Source organism: Ciona intestinalis, unplaced genomic scaffold, assembly GCF_000224145.3.
Source record: "Ciona intestinalis unplaced genomic scaffold, KH HT000122.2, whole genome shotgun sequence".
In the NCBI taxonomy this organism is placed as follows: Eukaryota; Metazoa; Chordata; class Ascidiacea; order Phlebobranchia; family Cionidae; genus Ciona; species Ciona intestinalis.
Genome location: NW_004190444.2, coordinates 158,514 through 177,407, shown reverse-complemented (window position 1 = coordinate 177,407; position 18,894 = coordinate 158,514). Strand labels below are relative to the sequence as shown.

Genomic DNA, 18,894 nt, shown 5'->3' with positions numbered 1-18,894 from the left:
ACCATTGGCTGGGGGCTTGTCGTGCCGTAGTGGCTTTCCACCAACGCCAGCCACATAAACTATGAAGGTATTTTAATCCTGTTTTTATTTTTCAGAATGAGTATTAATGACGTCATCTATGTTTAATATAATGACGTCATCTATGTTTAATATTCTTACAAGTTTTGTATTTGGCGCAAAAATAAATTGTAAACCTGTTACAATGTCATACAAGGGGTTGTGCCGTCATTATTCTTGTGACGTCATTATCCTTGTGACGTCATTATCCCCTTGGTCACTTTGTTTATCTTGATTGTTGTAGTTTTCCTGTTTTTTTTGTGACGTCATTCATCTTCTACGTCATATATTGTTGCTGCTGTCATCGAAAATCGACGCGAAATGAAAAACTTCAAGATCTTGAGGGGGAAGTGACGTCACCGACCATAACGTCATAGTTTCTGACGTCATTAGCATCGGCGAGTTCGTTCGAGCAGCACATTAGGGAAAATATTTCGATTTTCCAGTTCAGGTGTCTTGAAACAGAAGATGACTTCGTGATCGAATTGGATATTTAGGATTTTCTATACAGCGTGTTATCTGTTTGGTGTAGATTGTATTGGATAAGAGACTGATGACGTCATTTAGGCGGAATATCTCTTGTGGTAAATTGTTTGTTAGATTTGATTTTCGTTTGTTACGCGTATGATCTCGTTACATATTCCATAGCAGTAATGTTGTTTCGTTACGAGAATCGACCAACTTCATGAGCATTAGGTCAGGCCAATTTCGCCGATTTTATCACAGTTATAATTTCACCAATTTTGTTTTTTTTTTGTTTTATTTACAAGCACTGATGATGCCAACAGCGTAGTAGCAAAGGTGCATTGTGTATTACTGTGGGGTAAAATGGGATACCGTCTCCTACACCCTGAACGCGTTTTCATAAATTAACAATGAGAACAGAAAATATAAGCACGTCCCATCTTACCCCACAGTGGAATATATTCACTGTTTTACTTGTATTGCGTAGTACTGCATATTACACTGTATATTACGTCACAGAATGACGTCATCGCACTGCGAATACAATTGAATACAAAAAAGTTTTGTTTTGTTATAAACAATAAAAGGGAAATTCCCGTATGGTGGATAACCATATTTTGTTGTTCCTGTTTAGCAGTTGTTGGTATAGTAGACCACTCTAAAAGAGCGTTGTTAATTGTTAAAACACGTTAAGGAAATATGGGATATTATGCGCTAACGATATCCATCTTACTCTACAGTAATATACAAACCAAACTTTGCGTGTTTAATGCTAAATCGGTTCCTGTAATACAACAACCATAAAAACACCAATGTTAGCTTTACATTACGCATGCGATTTCGTCCCATTTGGTAGTAAGACGTTAAATTTACCAATTTATCGCTAAATCGGGTCCTGCTGTTTACGTAGACCCGGATGTTTTGGGTGTTGTATTATCTTTGTTGAGATAACACTGACTTTGGAAGGAAATTACTGGAATAACATCATCAAGTGCCGTTGTTAGGCATGTGTGATGTCATAATGGCTCCATTCAGTCACAAATACCATTATGAAGTAACAGGTCGAAATTTTAGCGGATTTTGGGGAATTATGTTTTGGATAAAATTTGGTTGTAAATTAGAAAAATAGTTGCATTTTTGGGGTGTACGTAGTTTGGTAATGCTTATAAATGTCAGGTTTTAATCTTGAGTCTGTTGAATTATGTTCAGTAGTTTCTTAAAGGCTGGTCAAAGGTTTTGCGTTGGGATACGAGGGATTTATTCTTTACTAGAACAAAATGTTGTGAATATATTTTATTTTTCGTTAATTGCGTTATTTTATTCAAAGGTGAAATTGAGAATTAGTTGTTGAAGACAAATTATTCTCGCTGGAAAAATGTCTTGATTTATAATGGGATGTAAGAGAGATATTTATTGCTAAATATGATTTAGAATCTACCTAATGTTTTAGTAATGCTTAGTATTAAGTTACTTATTGTTAATTATTAAGTTGCTTTAAATACATCCGTCGCCACAATTGTTGTAATAAAGTTTAATTTCAAACAAAACTAACAAAGTTCACATAAGATAAAACAAAAAGTTGTAAAGAAATGAAAATATTTTTTGAATTTTGATCAAACAAAACGAACTAATTTTGCTGAAATTTTAATTATATTTGTATATAGTTAGGGGAAGAAATAGAATGAAAAGGTTTCCATCTTCCCCCACTATACTTATACAGTTAAAATTTACCAACAACTTTCAACACCTAGGTCTTTTATCCATGGGCCGATGTCTCGGTTGTATCAAACCCGACCGAGATGATGACGCCCCTCCTGGTTTTGGTGAGTGGGGGGGTGGGGGTTCAAGTCTTAGTTATGGCGCTTGTTTTTTTGTTGCAAAGGATGTTTTTAGTTGTCAAACTTCACCTGAAATTAGTTTTAAAAGTCAGATTAAAAATAAAGTATTTTATTTTGTGTGAGTGAGGTCATACAGCAATTAAGGTCAGAGGCCTAATACTTTAAAAAAAAGTAGTTAAACGATTTAATCATTGATAAATAATTCGTCATTTATTGCTGACTCATGTTTTAAATCTGCTGCATCATTGCAGGTAAATGGAAACCCCCTAAAGACCCAGAGTCACTGAACCGTAACGTGGGTAACGCTGTGGTCAGCGAACCGCGGGTGTTTTACATCACTCGGCCGTCCGTGGATTATTGCGAGGCTACTGTTGGATGACACTAGTCATGTGACCATATGACCCCTTGACCTAATCTCCCCGTAACCCTTAAGCCATGACAGAAGTCTTCAATTTTTTAATAATTTTTTTCATATTATTTTACATAAACAGGTATTTTGTTTAAAAAGTTGACATATCAGTATTTAAAATTCGAAATTAGAACTCTTTATTATTTTCCATGAACTTTTGTTTTAATTTATTTTAGATAATCATGAATGAAAGATTGGGGGAAATCCCTTAGGGGAAAACCCAGTCCTGATAATCTTATTGTTTGAAAATAAATATAATCACAATCATGGTATTATCATAATTATGAAACGTTAAAATACAAAAATAACAGTCTGTTTTGTCTATATATCTGTGTGTTTATTCGAAATTTGAAACTAAACTAACAGGTTGAAAAGCTAAAACCATCCTCAGTGATGGGAGTTAATAAACCGAAACGTTAAAAATAAAGACAATGGTGTCTTATATATAGGTTGTAATGTTAAAAACTCCTGATTTTCCATGACATTAAACCACATACACCCAATACACTATGTACACACAATGTACGCTATTCATATAATGTTTGAAAATGAAGGCAAATGTATCCTATGTATATTGGCTGTTATGGTTGTATTAAAACTGACCAGAAAATCCTTGCTTTATGTACCTTCCAATTGAAACTCACTTTGAAATAAACTTCACAATTTCCCAGCTTTTGTTAAAATTATTCTCCTGATATTTTCTCGCTCGTTAGCGATGAAATCATTTGTAATCAACGACGGTTGCCACGGTGACGACGCGTCTAGTTTTGATTTACAGATCACCTCAGTTAGTTTGACGACGTAAACTCCACAATCTGAACCTGGAATTAATTAGTTAAAAGTGATTGATTAATGATAATTGTGAGGTTCGAAAAAAATAGAATGAAATTAATAAATGAATAAAATTTACTGAACTCTTTAAACACGATAGCGAAGATCAAATTATTTAAACAACGAAGAGAAGGAAATTAGCAACAAAAAGACACTCATTAAAACAAAAGCTACTTGAGTAAAAATGTAAATAAAAGCGTGACTGGTAAACTCATATTATTGGTTTCACCACTTTTCACAGGCGTTTATATAAGTTAAGTTGTATTTGACCGACACTTTGGTTATTTTTGACAGCCAGTTTTACAAAGTGTCAACAAAACAATAACCTTGAATTGGTTGCACCACTTTTTACAGGTGTTTATATAAGTTAAGTTGTATTTGTGATATGCTATATATATATTTTTCTTAATGACCCACATTTCGTGTTTCTTTGTTTGTCGCCCATTATCAAGTTGACACACAATAGAAACATTATAACAACATAAACACACCATTACACTGCTGGGGAGTTTCCATTCTCGCAAGTTTGTTTGATTTTAAAACTTTTGAAAATTTTCCAGCCACCTCTACTGCCACTGTGTGGTTGTAATCGCCACTTGAATCGAAATGTTCGAAACATTCTTGCTCGGCGTCGAATATGAGGAGGCTCCTGGGGAGTGGGTTAAAGTACTAGTGTGACTGAGGGAGGGGTTAAAGTTGTAAAAATGAATGTTCTCGCACGGCTGCCCAACAACAGTCGTTATAACACAGGTGTTCTGTTTCATACACCTCGTGCCCGCTTATGAGTTACCACGTATGTAACTTATTTATCCTCGCATGGTGGGGCAATGACAGTTGTTATAACACAGGTGTTCTGTTTAATACACCTCGTGCCAGCTTACAAGTTACCACGTATGTAACTTATTTATCCTCGCACGGCGGGGTAACGACAGTCGTTATAACACAGGTGTTCTGTTTCATACACCTCGTGCCCGCTTATGAGTTACCACGTATGTAACTTATTTATCCTCGCATGGCGGGGTAACGACAGTCGTTATAACACAGGTGTTCTGTTTAATACACCTCGTGCCAGCTTACAAGTTACCACGTATGTAACTTATTTATCCTCGCATGGCGGGGAAACGACAGTCGTTATAACACGGGTTTTCTGTTTCATACACCTCGTGCCAGCTTACAAGTTACCACGTATGTAACTTATTTATCCTCGCATGGCGGGGCAACGACAGTCCTTATAACACGGGTTTTCTGTTTCATACACCTCGTGCCAGCTTACAAGTTACCACGTATGTAACTTTGTGGGTGATTGTTCCTTTGCATGGCTGACAATTGTTTTTTTTTGTGTCATTTGTCAGTATCAAGGTATCCTTACATGATAGAAATAGTATAACAAATCTATAGAAACAACAAACCAGTGACTTCCTCCTGCTTGTGCGTCGTCGTTATCGTTTATTGGGAGAAAAATGAAACGTTTGGGTTCAAGGTTTAGGGATTCGAGGATTGAGGGGATTTCCCTGTCTGTGGGGTAAATAGGGGTAATATTAGGGGTATGATATTCAGTGTGTTGGGTAAATATAGGGGTTTGTGCTAATATTTGGGTACACATATATGTATATGGGTTTAATTTTCTAAACATGGGTAAAATTGAAGAAATTGGGTTAAAATAAGTGTTAAGGTACAATAGAAAAAACTCCATTAAATTTGTGTTAAAATGGATGTATGTTAGATTAGTTGGGGTAATATTAGAAATACAACATTAATTAATGCGTTTCAATGACTAAATATAAAGGGATGATTTGGTAAACTGTAATACACAGTACAGTATTATAACTGGGTTTAATAGTATAGCAACAATAACACAACCCCCTCAGGTTCAACACAACAATAACATAACCCCCTCAGGTGTAACACAACAGAACCACCTCAGGTTCAACACAACAATAACACACCCACCTCAGTTTCAACACAACAATAACACCCCCACCTGGCATCATTTTCACTAAATGCACAAGATCTGGGTCTAAGAACGAAATTTCTTCGAAATTCTTGCTGAAAACTTCGTATTGAAAATACCTTTAAACAGTTAAAGATATGTTTTAAATAGTAAGTGTAATATATTGTTTCTCAACCTTTCATGGTTCGTATTAATATATAGGGTAACCGGCACTCAATAGTGAAAATTTAAACAAATTTTTACAGATTATTTGTCTGTAAAGTTTCCCTAGGGCCCAGACCCTATTTAAGTGTTTCTCAACCTTTAACGGTTCGTACCCCTTTCCGGGACACTCAACACCCGTGCCCCTGCTCCATCACTAAAACAACTTGTTGTAACGTTTTTACATCTGTTATTTCATTCACCACTTTGTAGCAATCGGCCTCTACACCCAACAAGGCTATAAGCGAAGGCCTTGTTTGTGGCAATAAATACTCTTGTTAGGCAACTAGTAAAACCTACTATATAACTATTATAAACAGTCCAACACATGAATATGATAAACGCAATTTATTTCTGCACTAAATATTTTTTACTAAAAATTTAACTACTAGTGCTCCCACAGTAAACACAAGACAAAGTTGTGCCAATTAAAACTTTTTATTTTAAACACTTTGGATAATTATACACATAATGCTCATTATTACAAATAACTAAAAACAATTTTCAACATAATACAACAAACAAACGATAAACCACAAACTTCATAAAAATTAAAACTCCAAGATTTTTTCAAATCTTCTACAAATTCTCGAACCTGACACCTAGTGTTTTCGATACTGCCATCATTGTTTATAATCCTCGTTGCTAATTTGCATTTCTCCGATAACGGAGTCTGGCTCGTGATCCTGATCCTTGCTTCCTCCTCAGTATAATCATTCCTCTTCATCAACCGCTCCAGCTGAGCACCAGGGGAGCAATTAACGACGACTAAATGCCGCACGAATCGAACCCAGATCTTCGATTCTACGAGCAGAGGGACGTCGAGGACCACGAAGCGGTCGCCTTTTAGAAAAGACATCAATATTTTTAACAACATCTTCTTTATGATCTGGGGATGAGTGATCTTGTTCAACTTCTTCCTCGCTTCGGCATCCCTGAAGATGATTTCACCAAGTGCCTGTGGACATGTTATTACTGGTTATAGCGAAACATATATATATCTCTCATTATATATATATATATGTTTCATATATATATATATATCTTAAAACAAAGCTGGTGTATAGTGTTTATTTCAAGACATGTTTTCTAAGATATTAAATTCTTTATGTATTTTAACGGGATACTCATCATTACCTATTTTTTTCTTCTTTTAGGAGATTCTTTTAGATTTTTTAAGGGTATATAACGCATACATTGCATACCCATGTTTTATGTCAGAAATGTCAAAACAATCTTCTCCGTTCATACCTCTCTGTTTATTTCCCCATTCCCATCCACCACCTCTCGCCCAAATGTTTCCACGGTCCTCCTAAACGCCGTTTCTCCCGGCAACATGACCTCCCTCGCAACCAAATCTGCGTCAACGACCGAACAACCGAGTTCGACCAAATATTTTGAAACCGTCGATTTCCCGCTCGCAATACCACCGGTTAATCCGACCAAAAACATTTTAAAACACAGTTCTTATGGTAAATAATTTCTCAGTACTTTTACACTTAAGTAAAACAAAAACCTAACTAAATAAAGTGCTTAGTATATTAAACTAATTTTTAGTATTTTTACCTAATTATTGTCCGACGCCGTGGCATAGTGGTTACCGCGCCTGCCTGTAACCCAGAGGTAACTGGTTCAAGGCCTGTCGCTGCTATCATTGTGGGCGTTCGTGTCCTTGTGCAAGACACTTAACGGCAATTGCTCCAGTGGTCACTAATGGGTTGTCCAAATTGTCAGCCATACATAAAAAAATGATAAAATCCCCCCAAAAAACAATCACCCACAAAGTAACTCGTAAGCTGGCACGAGGTGTTAAACCCGTGTGATAACGACTGTCGTTTTCCGGCTACGCGAGGATAAAGTAAGTTACATTCATTCATTCATTGAGTATTTTTTTCAATACAAACACAGCCTATATTTATATAATATATTCATTAGCAAGCCTTGGCTATATAGTCCATATACTGAACTAACTGCTTTCTGCTTAACATAGTAACGTAGGTGGGTATAAACGTGTAAAAATATCAGTTTTAAAATAAGAAATTACATCAACTTACTGAAACATAAATCCAATTATTTTGTCGTTCAACCATTGCCCAGTATCTAATAAACGTAGGTCTGACTCCCTTAGTAAAGAATCATGGTAACTTAAAACAATTTTATCCATTTTCGTAGCTAAATATTTTATGAATGGATTTGTTTACATTTTGTAAAAAGCACGTGCTTTGTCATGCTTGATTAATTTGGCGCTTTCGGCAAAAATTTTTTCATGGAAATTTTAATAAAATGATTTTTTTTAGCAAATGTGTTAAAACATAATAAAATAAACGATATAACTGCGTAATTTTTATCTGTTTTATTAAATTGTTTGATTTAATTTAAATAATGTTTTTAATTCCCCAGTTCGACACACGTTTTCTAAAACCCTAAAACCGAACAGCTGTTCCAATTAAATATAAAGCACAGTACAGACTTTACGAAAAACGTTTTTCAACAAAGGCGACAGATTTTACCTTTTTGTGTTGAGTGCTTTAATTGTACATGTCACTTATTTTAGTTGTAAATAGCTGTATTTATACCAAATGTTGTAATGTATTAGGTCTTGTACCTTATTCAAGCGTAAGAAAACGGATGACCTTTTGTGGTTTGGTCAATTTTATTGTAGTGTAGTTCTCACTTAAGCTGGTATAATAATGCAATGTAAAACAGCTATATTATATCTTACAGTTTTGTAGTTTCACCAATCCGTAACTGTAATATTAGTAGTAATTCGGGAAAAGATAATTGTACCGGTATTGGCTGTATAAATATAAGGTGAAACAGCAAAGCAAATTTTCTCTGTCTGTATGATGTATACGTCATGTGTGTCTGTGTGTGTGTACCAGTGAGATTTAAAGAACATTTTGGGGCCAAAATTTTCACTGGGCGAAAATATAACCCCACATTATAGTTAAGAGGGAGATTAGTTAATATCGGTTAAAGGTGTCAGTGCCAAGCCTTGAACCAAGTACCATTTGGTTACAATGCAAGCACCTGGCCACTGAGCCAAGGTTAGGGGTTAGTCATCAACAAATAAAGCAGCGGCTGGTTTCTTCACTAACAACCACTATTAATTTCATGTGTCCTGTATTATAGGAATATAACACAATGTCTGTCACTTTACATACCGATCTTGGGGATATAAAGATGGAATTAAACTGCGAACAAACCCCAAAAGCTGCCGAAAACTTTCTCGCTCTGTGCGCAAGTGGTTACTATGACGACAATATATTCCATAGAAATATCAAAGGGTTTATGGTTCAGACTGGAGACCCATCAGGGACGGGGAAAAAAGGGACGAGCATCTGGAAGCAGCATTTCGATGATGAAATAGTGGATTCGTTACGCCACAACGCACGTGGTGTGGTCTCTATGGCTAACAGCGGGCCTAACACCAACGGGTCGCAATTTTTTATCACCTACGGCAAACAACCGCATATTGATATGAAGTATACCATATTTGGTCGTGTAATTGACGGAAACGAAGTTTTAGACGATCTCGAAAAAGTCCCGGTGAACGAGAAAACGTATCGGCCGCTACGTGACGTTAAAATCCAGCGAGTTACCATTCATGCGAATCCTATTGCTGATGCAGCACAATAACAACTTGTGATGCAACAATAGCCATTGTTATTTTGCTGACTTGCGAAAATTAGGAGATTGTTGTGACTTGTGATCGTTACTTCCTTTTAGTGGAGCCAGGCAGCTTTGTATTTCCAGTAGTCCAATCATATGTTAACTAAGTGACTTATATTATAAATGGATATACTGACTATAGGCATAATGTCAGGGGGCAACCACGTCCCAGTTTTAATAAGAAAACTGTTTCTACCCTGCTGGTATGTGACTATAATCATTAATCACAGCAGAAGTTGATTAATTAAAAGTGCATTCACTAAATTTTAATTAATAACTACTTCCCTATTTGCAGCTGTATTTGTATTTTATTAAACATTTTGTGTTTTTCATAGATATAACTTAGACTTTATATTCATATTGTAATGTATTGAATCCAACATGGGCAACAAGTGTCCAGCGTGCTTATGTGGTGCAGATCGTGCAAGTGAGGTGAAGTGTGGTGGAAGTAAGAAGAAACGAAAGACGAAGAAATCGGAGTCAGTGTTGCCAACAGATTTACATTCTAGTGGTGCGCAGAAGAATTTAACAGGTATTAGAATATGTGAATGTAACCTTTAATATGTAATACAGTGGTTATAACACAAGTGTTCTGTTTGTGCCCGCTTAGAAGTTGCTATGTATGAAACTTTGTGAGTTATTGTTTTTTCTTGACAAATCCATTAGTGACCACTGGGTTGGAGCAATTGTCGTTAAGTGTCTTGCCCAAGGACCCATACACCCACAATGGTAGCAACGACAACCCATATTCTCTGGAAGCACTAAGCCACAATGCCAGAAATGTTATAATTGATTTTGGCTTGAAGCTGTGATATATTATGGTTGTTAAAGTTATTACTCAGTCTAAGATCAAACAAAGTATCTGAAGTAAAATCAAAGTAAATATTATTGTATAAAAACACAACAGATGGATCCAATTCTATCCAAACATTCCTAAAAACAAAATTTCCCAACGCTTGTTTTTGTGTTGGATTGAAAACAGATAAATAATTCATGATTTCTCAGGAGAGACGGGCAACAGATCTCAGCGTCCTGATTGCCTTTCATTGCCAACCCAACAAAATAATACAAAGGAAACAAAGTAAGTGAATGAAAGATGAGTTTAATAACTCCTCCCTGCCATACCTTGAGATGCACACACCGCTAAAAACATAATGATTCATACGTTATGGCCACTTTGTTATAAAAGCTAGCCTTTTGCATAAAGACCTTTTAAACAAATATTTGGCAAGAAATTTCTTCTAAAATATTTTTTTAGTTTTCGTTCTGATTTGTTGTTTTTTTCTTTTGTATTATTCACCAGTACAAAGGGGGATTTCCCTCGACCAAAATCCTGTTTTATAATTTGGAATGTGCATAATACAATCCTAATCATATTTGATATGTTAGAAATATTTAAATTGGGGTTGGACCAACTCTGTCATAAACCCAAAATACCCTAACTTCTGCAGAACCTCACCCATATCTGGTAAAAAAACTTCCAGCCCAAACCCCATCATAGCCTGAATAATTCATGCCTTCTCCTCCCTCTCCAGGTTCCCTGACTTTTCACTCCATGGAGTCCAGAAGTCTTCCCCTCCCTCTTCCTCCACCACTCCCATCCAATCCTCCAAAGATCATCCTTACGATCCCGCCAATGTGGAGATGCTCTTCCGGATGTATAAAGATGATGTAGAAGACTTAATCCTCGCGGACGGTGTGGAGAGATTGTGCTTCGACTTGGAAGTTGACCCAACAGAGTTCATCGTACTGGTCCTCGCTTGGAAGTTAAAAGCGTCGACCATGTGTAGATTTACAAGGTAGATTAGTGCATTCATACATTGGGGTGAATGAAAATATCCCAAAACACTTTCCCAGTTATGTTGTATAAATTGACAGATTTATTAATAATGATAAGTTTGTGACAGTGTATAATAACACTTATAGGGATTGGTAAACTTACAAGGTTGGTATTTGTAATACGAACATTAATACCATAATATACTTCAAACGGTCACCACATTCTGAAGATAGATCTTCCATCCATTACCATTAATGCCATTGCGCCTACCTTCGGGGAAGTGGTAGCACCCTGGGTGTTGGGGTAACGGGCCAACTCTGGTCTAAATCCTCGATTATTGGAAGTTTAGGTCTCCTTATCCTAGGACCTTGGACATATAGAATAGAATTGACAATTTTCATTATTAAAAATCTATCGGCGTTAGGTGAAATTAATTTGTAAAACTTTTCCCCAGAGATGAGTTTATCAGTGGTTGCCAGGAGATGAAATGTGATTCCATTCACAGCATCAGATCTTCATTCCCTCGTATACTTAAAGATGCGGAGATCAACTTTAAGGAACTTTATCGATTCACTTTCCAGTTTGCTCTTGATGCAGATGAGGTAGGGGGTGTGTAGCTGTTGTATATGGGTTAGTTCCTACAGCATAGGACCTGGGGTTTGGGCCAGAATTGGACCAATACCCTGGGTGAAATAGGTATCTCATAAGTAACAACTGGATAGCGCAAGACAGTTAACAGCAATTGCTCGAATTCAGTGGTCACTAATGTCTTTTCCAAATTTTTGGCCATACAGAAAAAACATCACCCACAAACTTACATACGTGGTAACTTGTAAGCGGGCACGAAGTGTATGAAACAAGGTGTTCTCTGTTCCAATTTTCTAGCCATAGATTTCCTAATGTTGAGAACAATTTAATTTTACACAAAAAAATGATTAAAAAAGGTTTTTAATTAATCCCCCCTCAGGGTCAAAGGTCATTACCGTGTGACATCGCTGTAGCGATGTGGAATGTTGTGTTTTCGACCAATCAGCCGTTGATCCTCCCATCATGGATTCAATTCCTACAAGAAAGAAACGTAAGTTACCTCATGCTCGCTGTCGAGTTGTAAGTTGCCCCATGCTCGCTGTCGAGTTGTAAGTTACCTCATGCCCGCTGTCGAGTTGTAAGTTACCTCATGCTCGCTGTCAAGTTGTAAGTTGCCTCATGCTCGCTGTCAAGTTGTTAAAACTATTGCAGTGTGTTGATAAGCAGAATATACGAAAATTGTAAATTACTTTTGTGATGTTAGTAGTATTATCGGTAATAACACACAAGCATTATTTCTTTCGCGGTGGCTCTATTTATCCATTAGTTTGGTACAATAAACCAGTTTTTTTCACTGAGGTTATTAAACTTTGAAAAATAAGCTATACGAACAAAACTTTTGTTGGATTTTTTTTTAAGCAAATAATTTCAAAAATATCTATATCCATTCTCAGGTTAGGGGGATTTCCCGTGACACGTGGCACATGTTCTTATACCTCGTTGACGCGATTAGCGAAGATATTGATAATTATAACGACAACGAGGCGTGGCCGAGTTTGTTTGACGACTTTGTTCAATACAAGAAGGATGCAATGACAAAGGTAGTGTGTGGTTGGTTGGGTGACATTAACTTGGTGTGGATCTTTTTACACTTAGTATGTTTAAGACTCTTAATACGTAGGTTTAATGTAATAAAGTTCTTATGATATGCACATTCATTGGTTTGCAATCAACTAATATGGTGTTCAAAGCTCGGGGCTGCTACCATTGTGGGCGCAAGTGTTATTGGGAAAGACACTTGATGAAAATACACAATGACATTGATTTTACAAAGCAACAAAAGTTAAAAAGTAAATTAATTTATATAATTCTATCCCAGATTGAAGAAAAAAAAGTAGTTGTCGTGATGACGGATTCGGCTGCGGGGGATTCCTCGTCGCAGAGAATGGAAATCCCCGGTTCAATACTTACCTCTGGGGAAAACACCCCTGAAATGGCTGGGAATTCCCCAACTTCTCATGTTGCCAATAAAAATGAAACGAAATCCCCGGAAACTCCCTCAGTTGAAACTCAGACGTGCGGTAATTCCCCAGGGGAAATTTTAAGTCACTTACATTCGGAAAACGAAGTTTCTTCAGAACAAACTTGAAAGTTAAAACACTTTAGTTTAATTTATAGTTGCATGCGATGTCATAATAGTTTTGTTTATATCTATTGTTACTTCATAGAGAATTGTCCATGTGTGGAAAACACAATTATTATTCTTAGTTAATTTACTTTAAAACGCAGCTATGTGAACATTAATATTCGAATACTATGTGTGGTGGTGGTGGGTCAACTGTATTTAATCTTATCCTGCTTAAGGTATGACTTACAACTAAGCAATGATAAAAACGAATCATGGCGATTTAGACCAGAGTTGGCCCATTACCCCAACATTGTATATGCACATTCTATACTATATGGGTGAGGTCCTACAGTGAGGCACACCATGGGATCTGGGATTTAGACCAGGGTTGGCCCATTACCCCAACATTGTATATGCACATTCTATACTATATGGGTGAGGAGGCACGCCATGGGACATGGGGTTTAGGCCATAGTTGCCCATTACCCCATGATAGTACAACACAACATTTATCTGATTTCACACGCACAATACTAAGACACATATATACAGATTACCGCAACACTGTACGAAGTTACTTTTAGCCGATCGTTGTATTTGAGATTACAACACGATAGTTTTACACAATAATTCTAGATTGTCGCACTTTTTTCTTTTCCCCTTTTTCTAGTACTTAACTTTTTTTCTTTTTCTCTCTTTTTTTTCTATAACCTAACAATGTGTGACGAAAATTAAAATCGTTGCAATTTTTATCCGAACACTGCAGTATTCATATCGCATGTTATTTGATATTTCTATGATGTTGCAAGTTATTCAATGTTGTCGTTTATTAAAGAATTGTATGTTTTATGATGTCATATATAGGTCGGAAGTGACTTATCGATGGTTGCCACTCCCATGCCCACAGTCGAGTTGCTGAAGCTATTGCAGTGTGTGGATAAGCAGACGCGACTTTTGGTTGGTTTGGTCATTTATATCCTCGTGGGTGGGAACTTAAGTGACTTATCCATGGTTGCCACTCCCATGCCCACAGTCGAGTTGCTGAAGCTATTACAGTGTGTGGATAAGCAGACATGACTTTTAACAACTCTCTATTTTACAGCAGCAACAACTCACCAAAACAAACAGATAAATCAGCAACCTGGCCAGGACTTGAACCCACAACCCTAATATTCCTACCAATATACCTCATTATTTTCCACCTGTGCGGAGATGACGCGTATTTTATCGCTTCGGGCGTTTATGTTCATATTGTGGAAACGCCACAGTCAGTATTTCGAAGTTATATTGGCGCAGACATAGCTTTTCTTCTAGTAATTTATATATTTTAATGTATTTGTTTGTTACGTAATAAATAATACAGTAACGTCATATTCAAATATAATTGTTTAGAACAGACAAAATTCTGAAACATTTGACAAAGGGTTAAGTGACGTCATGTAAACGTCACAATATCGTATGATCGTTTAGCTGTAGGGCATTAATAATGAAAATTAGGTCTTTATCCTTTATTTTAGTCATATTTAGACGTGCAAATACTGAAATAGTTTAATGTTGCTTTAATTGATAAGATACATATGTTATTTCAGTATTTAATAGACCACTGAAGGATCGTGGATAAGGACCGCGCCTTTACGTACACTTTTCTTCCGATTTTAACTTTAATGTTGTCCAATTAAGTAGTTTATCATGCTATACTGTTCGTAGGCCTATCAAATAAGCTTTTTACTCCTGTTTTAACCGAAATCGTGCTTTAACGACTGTCGTTTTACCGCTACTTCCCGTGTTTTTACGACCCTAACTGCTCCGAGCTTCGTTAGAATCGTTACCGTTTATAAACGAAGAGAAACATTTAAGCCAGTTATTCATAATTAGCAAATTGTGTTTTTTTTATCTAATTTGTGTTCATTTAACAGAGTTTACGTTTAGAAACTTCGTTCAGAAGTAACTTTGCAATGACGAGTTCCCATTTCGTATACAAACAAGCTAAACGGAAATCTTGCGAAGGAAGTCATTGCGCGATCGCCGCGCTCATTGTCGTTACAATTGTGAGCGTTGTAGCGATAATTGTGGACGGATTTGTCATCGCCAAGCCTGGAATCCCAGCTCTCCATTATAAGGTGGGTCGTATATGTTCTATAGTTACTGCATATACATACTGTTGCGTTGCTGAATCTACTGCAGTGTGTGGATATCATTTATATCCTTGTGGTTTGGAACTTGAGTGACTTATCCATGGTAGCTACTCCCATGCCCATATTATTCCCATTGCCTACTACCAACTATAGTATATATACAATTATATATGCTCATACTTTTACACAGAAAACGAAATGCATAACTCTTCGTAGAAGGCTAGTTGAACATCGGACATGCAAGTGTGGTGGTCTGCTCAATGATTCTCCATACTGCTTGTCTAAGTTCGCATGTTATGGCGTAGAAGTGGAATACACTGTTGGTGCTGCAAGAGAGGTACTGTGTTAACTGTTAAGCTGGAGAACCAGGGGTTCTGGGTTTGAATCCAGGCCGGGGTTGGAGAACAAGGGGTCCTGGGTTCGGATCCAGGCCAGGGGCGGAGAACCAGGGATTCTGGGTTCGAATCCAGGCCAGGGTTGGAGAACCAGGGACCCTGGGTTCGAATCCAGGCCAGGGGCGGAGAACCAGGGGTTCTGGATTCGAATCCAGGCCGGGGTTGGAGAACAAGGGGTCCTGGGTTCGGATTCAGGCCAGGGGCGGAGAACCAGGGATTCTGGGTTCGAATCAAGGCCAGAGTTTGAGAACCAGGGGCCCTGGGTTCGAATCCAGGCCAGCGTTGGAGAACCTGGGGTCCTGGGTTCGAATCAAGGCCAGAGTTGGAGAACCAGGGGCCCTGGGTTCGAATCCAGGCTAAGGTTGGAGAACCAGGGATCCTGGGTTCGAATCCAGGCCGGGGTTGGAGAACCAGGGATCCTGGATTCGAATCTAGGCCCGGTTGTATAATTGAATTACTTTTTAGAACAGGACAGGCACCATACGAACAGATGAAGCACTTCTGAACTCTGAAAATAGAGACGTATGTATATTGTACTTATATAAGTTTTTGTGTTCTTGGGTTTTTATTGAAACGCTGGAATAGCAAATGAAACGCTCGAATAGCGAATGAAACGCTGGAATAGCGAATAAAAAACTAAAAAAAGGCGAGCACACCCGTATATATAGGGCACTAAATTGCGGCATAGCGACACAAATAACTGTCATAGCTACAAAGTTAATAATGATTCACACTGACTATTACTACATAGCTACACAATTAATAATGAACCACGTTTATTGCGGCACATTGCGCTGATCACGTGGATTAGGCATGCAAGTAACCCTTTGTCGGTGGCGTGCCCACAACATAAGTAACGACATCATAACTATTAACATCATAACTAATGACATCATACTTTCAGTGTTCATTTGCGGTGTGCAAGAAAAACATGAGACAAAACTCAATTGAAGTGAGCGACTTCATCACCAAATATGGGTATGAGACGAAGAGGTTCTCGTGTTACTATGATCCTAATAAGACGGAAAATGTGAGTGTTTGTTACTGTTGTCATTGTGCAAGTTTTGTGAAAATGATGCTAAAACTATTAGGCTCTGTTTGTACCAACTGTGGCCATTAGTTGGAGGTCCCATGAGATGCTTCGCTGTGGAACCATACTGAACAGAACACAGTTTTTATGTTTCATTTGTAATGCATAACTTAACTTGTAAGTGTATGAAACAGAACACCCGTGTTATGATGACTGTCGTTGCCCCGCCATGCGAGGGTAAATAAGTTACTTTGTTTAAGCTTGTTATCACAATACCACCGAATACAATCCTTTATTTTATAACGCTTGAAGTTTCATCTATATTCCAACACCTACATTACTGCAGGTTATAATCAAACCCCGATTCGAGTTATATGTCATCGTTTTATCTCTCCTGATCCCTGGTATCGTCTTTCTTACAAGCGTCTTCTTCCTTGCTATGTTATGTCATACGGCGAGAAAATATAACAAAGACAACGACCTGCGGATCCCGGCCCATCGACCGTATTTAAACTACGGGGTTGAACTGGAGGATGGTTCCTTCACTCGTGAACGACGATTGTCACAGTTGTTGCCAGGATACGCACCACCTCCTAATAAAAGTGATGGTGATGTCAGAAGGCAGAACAATAACAGACCACAATCAAGATTCTAGTATAGTTGCATTGTTTGTAGTTGTTTCAATTGGTGCTTAAGAATATATTGTTCTAAGTGGATGAGGCACAGATTTGTCCCATTACCCTTCCATATATTTAAAAATTATTTCATTGTTGCTATTGTTTTAACTCGTGCTCATTGTTTTATATTTTATATAGGTGTGGTCCTTGTCAAGGACTTTGATTAAGGCCAGATTTGGCTCAATTCCCCCCACTTAGCTTTAAAGATTATTTAAGTAACAAATGTGATGTCTGCAATTTATGGGCCCCCAATATGTGACAGTTGGTTGAGATTTTTGTACATTCTTATTTTGACTACACAATTTTTATAACTAGCATAGACTTGGTGCAGTAGCTAAAACATACTATATCAACCACGCACGCAATGTGACTTTTGTTTTTTTTGAAGATTTTTCTACAGTTTTAATGCAAATCTCTTAAAGACTTGTTGCACGTTTTTCTAATTTCCTATTTTATGTAAAATAACGTGAACTTTTAAGATTAATAACTTGATACAGCGTTATACATTTTGGTATTTTTATTTTTTATGATTGTAAAGTAACAAAAACTGAACTGTTCATAAAAAACATCTTATTATGTTGATTGGAAAAGAAAAATTGGTAAAGTAAGCAGAAGAATATATTTCATCTTTGTCTCATGTATAAAAGAACCAACTCGACTGTGGATATGGGAGTAGCAACCATGGATAAGTCACTCAAGTTCCCACCCACGAGGATATAAATGACCAAATCAACCAAAAGTCATGTCTGCTTATCCACACACTGCAATAGCTTCAGCAACTCGACTGCGGGCATGGCAGTGGCAACCATGGATAAGTCACTCAAGTTCCCACCCACAAGGATATAAATGACCAAACCAATCAAAAGTCATGTCTGCTTATCCACACACTGCAATAGCTTCAGCAACTCGACTGCGGGCATGGCAGTGGCAACCATGGATAAGTCACTCAAGTTCCCACCCACGAGGATATAAATGACCAAACCAACTAAAAGTCATGTCTGCTTATCCACACACTGCAATAGCTTTAGCAACTCGACTGCGGGCATGGGAGTGGCAACCATGGATAAGTCACTCAAGTTCCCACCCATGAGGATATAAATGACCAAATCAACCAAAAGTTATGTCTGCTTATCCACACACTGCAATAGCTTTAGCAACTCGACTGCGGGCATGGCAGTGGCAACCATGGATAAGTCACTCAAGTTCCCACCCACGAGGATATAAATGACCAAACCAACCAAAAGTCATGTCTGCTTATCCACACACTGCAATAGCTTCAGCAACTCGACTGTGGGCAT

At 37.5% G+C, this 18,894-nt stretch overlaps 5 protein-coding genes across 7 annotated transcripts; 3 read left to right on the top strand and 2 right to left on the bottom strand.

Moving 5' to 3' along the window:
* Positions 1-2,038: 2,038 nt before the first annotated feature.
* LOC100179196 (sentrin-specific protease 8-like) lies at positions 2,039-8,045 on the bottom strand. Of its 3 annotated transcripts, none has more exons than XM_009863338.3 (6): positions 7,807-8,045; positions 5,582-5,670; positions 5,010-5,115; positions 4,092-4,249; positions 3,396-3,590; positions 2,039-2,429 (listed from the first exon to the last, which is right to left on the bottom strand). In XM_009863338.3, exons 1-5 carry the CDS (start codon positions 7,914-7,916, stop codon positions 3,427-3,429), a joined length of 627 nt encoding a protein of 208 aa, XP_009861640.1. In that variant the 5' UTR covers positions 7,917-8,045; the 3' UTR covers positions 2,039-2,429; positions 3,396-3,426. The 3 variants fall into 3 exon arrangements, with proteins under 3 accessions (XP_009861640.1, XP_018671518.1, XP_002125210.1); XM_018815973.2 differs by having other exon boundaries at positions 2,039-2,425; positions 3,411-3,590; XM_002125174.5 differs by having other exon boundaries at positions 3,414-3,590; positions 7,807-8,042.
* On the bottom strand, positions 6,172-7,311 carry LOC113474025 (dephospho-CoA kinase domain-containing protein-like). Its single transcript, XM_002125116.3, has 2 exons — positions 7,004-7,311; positions 6,172-6,710 (listed from the first exon to the last, which is right to left on the bottom strand). The coding sequence occupies exons 1-2, from the start codon at positions 7,202-7,204 to the stop codon at positions 6,234-6,236; spliced, it is 678 nt and encodes a 225-aa protein (XP_002125152.1). The 5' UTR covers positions 7,205-7,311; the 3' UTR covers positions 6,172-6,233.
* Positions 8,046-8,270: 225 nt separating the features above from the next.
* LOC100183897 (peptidyl-prolyl cis-trans isomerase-like 3) lies at positions 8,271-9,605 on the top strand. Its single transcript, XM_002124930.4, has one exon. The coding sequence runs from the start codon at positions 8,897-8,899 to the stop codon at positions 9,389-9,391; it is 495 nt and encodes a 164-aa protein (XP_002124966.1). The 5' UTR covers positions 8,271-8,896; the 3' UTR covers positions 9,392-9,605.
* A 147-nt stretch (positions 9,606-9,752) lies between these two features.
* LOC100186269 (DCN1-like protein 3) lies at positions 9,753-14,208 on the top strand. The gene is made up of 7 exons (XM_002124992.4): positions 9,753-9,956; positions 10,430-10,505; positions 10,960-11,223; positions 11,659-11,806; positions 12,172-12,282; positions 12,686-12,832; positions 13,111-14,208. The coding sequence occupies exons 1-7, from the start codon at positions 9,806-9,808 to the stop codon at positions 13,378-13,380; spliced, it is 1,167 nt and encodes a 388-aa protein (XP_002125028.1). The 5' UTR covers positions 9,753-9,805; the 3' UTR covers positions 13,381-14,208.
* A 1,038-nt stretch (positions 14,209-15,246) lies between these two features.
* LOC100178422 lies at positions 15,247-18,222 on the top strand. The gene is made up of 5 exons (XM_002124583.3): positions 15,247-15,479; positions 15,685-15,831; positions 16,355-16,411; positions 16,794-16,919; positions 17,266-18,222. Exons 1-5 carry the CDS (start codon positions 15,315-15,317, stop codon positions 17,572-17,574), a joined length of 804 nt encoding a protein of 267 aa, XP_002124619.1. The 5' UTR covers positions 15,247-15,314; the 3' UTR covers positions 17,575-18,222.
* Positions 18,223-18,894: the final 672 nt, after the last annotated feature.

Excerpts from the sequence above, each read along its gene's own strand:
- LOC113474025 (XM_002125116.3), bottom strand. The coding sequence starts at position 7,204 with ATGTTTTTGGTCGGATTAACCGGTGGTATTGCGAGCGGGAAATCGACG. Across the intron at positions 6,711-7,003 it reads ATGGGGAAATAAACAGAGAG|GCACTTGGTGAAATCATCTT; the intron begins GTATGAACGGAG and ends ACATGTCCACAG.
- LOC100179196 (XM_009863338.3), bottom strand. The coding sequence starts at position 7,916 with ATGGATAAAATTGTTTTAAGTTACCATGATTCTTTACTAAGGGAGTCA. Across the intron at positions 5,671-7,806 it reads ATAATTGGATTTATGTTTCA|GTATTTTCAATACGAAGTTT; the intron begins GTAAGTTGATGT and ends AACTGTTTAAAG. Across the intron at positions 5,116-5,581 it reads TTTAGTGAAAATGATGCCAG|ACAGGGAAATCCCCTCAATC; the intron begins GTGGGGGTGTTA and ends TTTACCCCACAG.
- LOC100183897 (XM_002124930.4), top strand. The coding sequence starts at position 8,897 with ATGTCTGTCACTTTACATACCGATCTTGGGGATATAAAGATGGAATTA.
- LOC100186269 (XM_002124992.4), top strand. The coding sequence starts at position 9,806 with ATGGGCAACAAGTGTCCAGCGTGCTTATGTGGTGCAGATCGTGCAAGT. Across the intron at positions 11,224-11,658 it reads ACCATGTGTAGATTTACAAG|AGATGAGTTTATCAGTGGTT; the intron begins GTAGATTAGTGC and ends ACTTTTCCCCAG. Across the intron at positions 12,283-12,685 it reads AATTCCTACAAGAAAGAAAC|GTTAGGGGGATTTCCCGTGA; the intron begins GTAAGTTACCTC and ends ATCCATTCTCAG.
- LOC100178422 (XM_002124583.3), top strand. The coding sequence starts at position 15,315 with ATGACGAGTTCCCATTTCGTATACAAACAAGCTAAACGGAAATCTTGC. Across the intron at positions 15,480-15,684 it reads TCCCAGCTCTCCATTATAAG|AAAACGAAATGCATAACTCT; the intron begins GTGGGTCGTATA and ends ACTTTTACACAG. Across the intron at positions 16,920-17,265 it reads ATCCTAATAAGACGGAAAAT|GTTATAATCAAACCCCGATT; the intron begins GTGAGTGTTTGT and ends ACATTACTGCAG.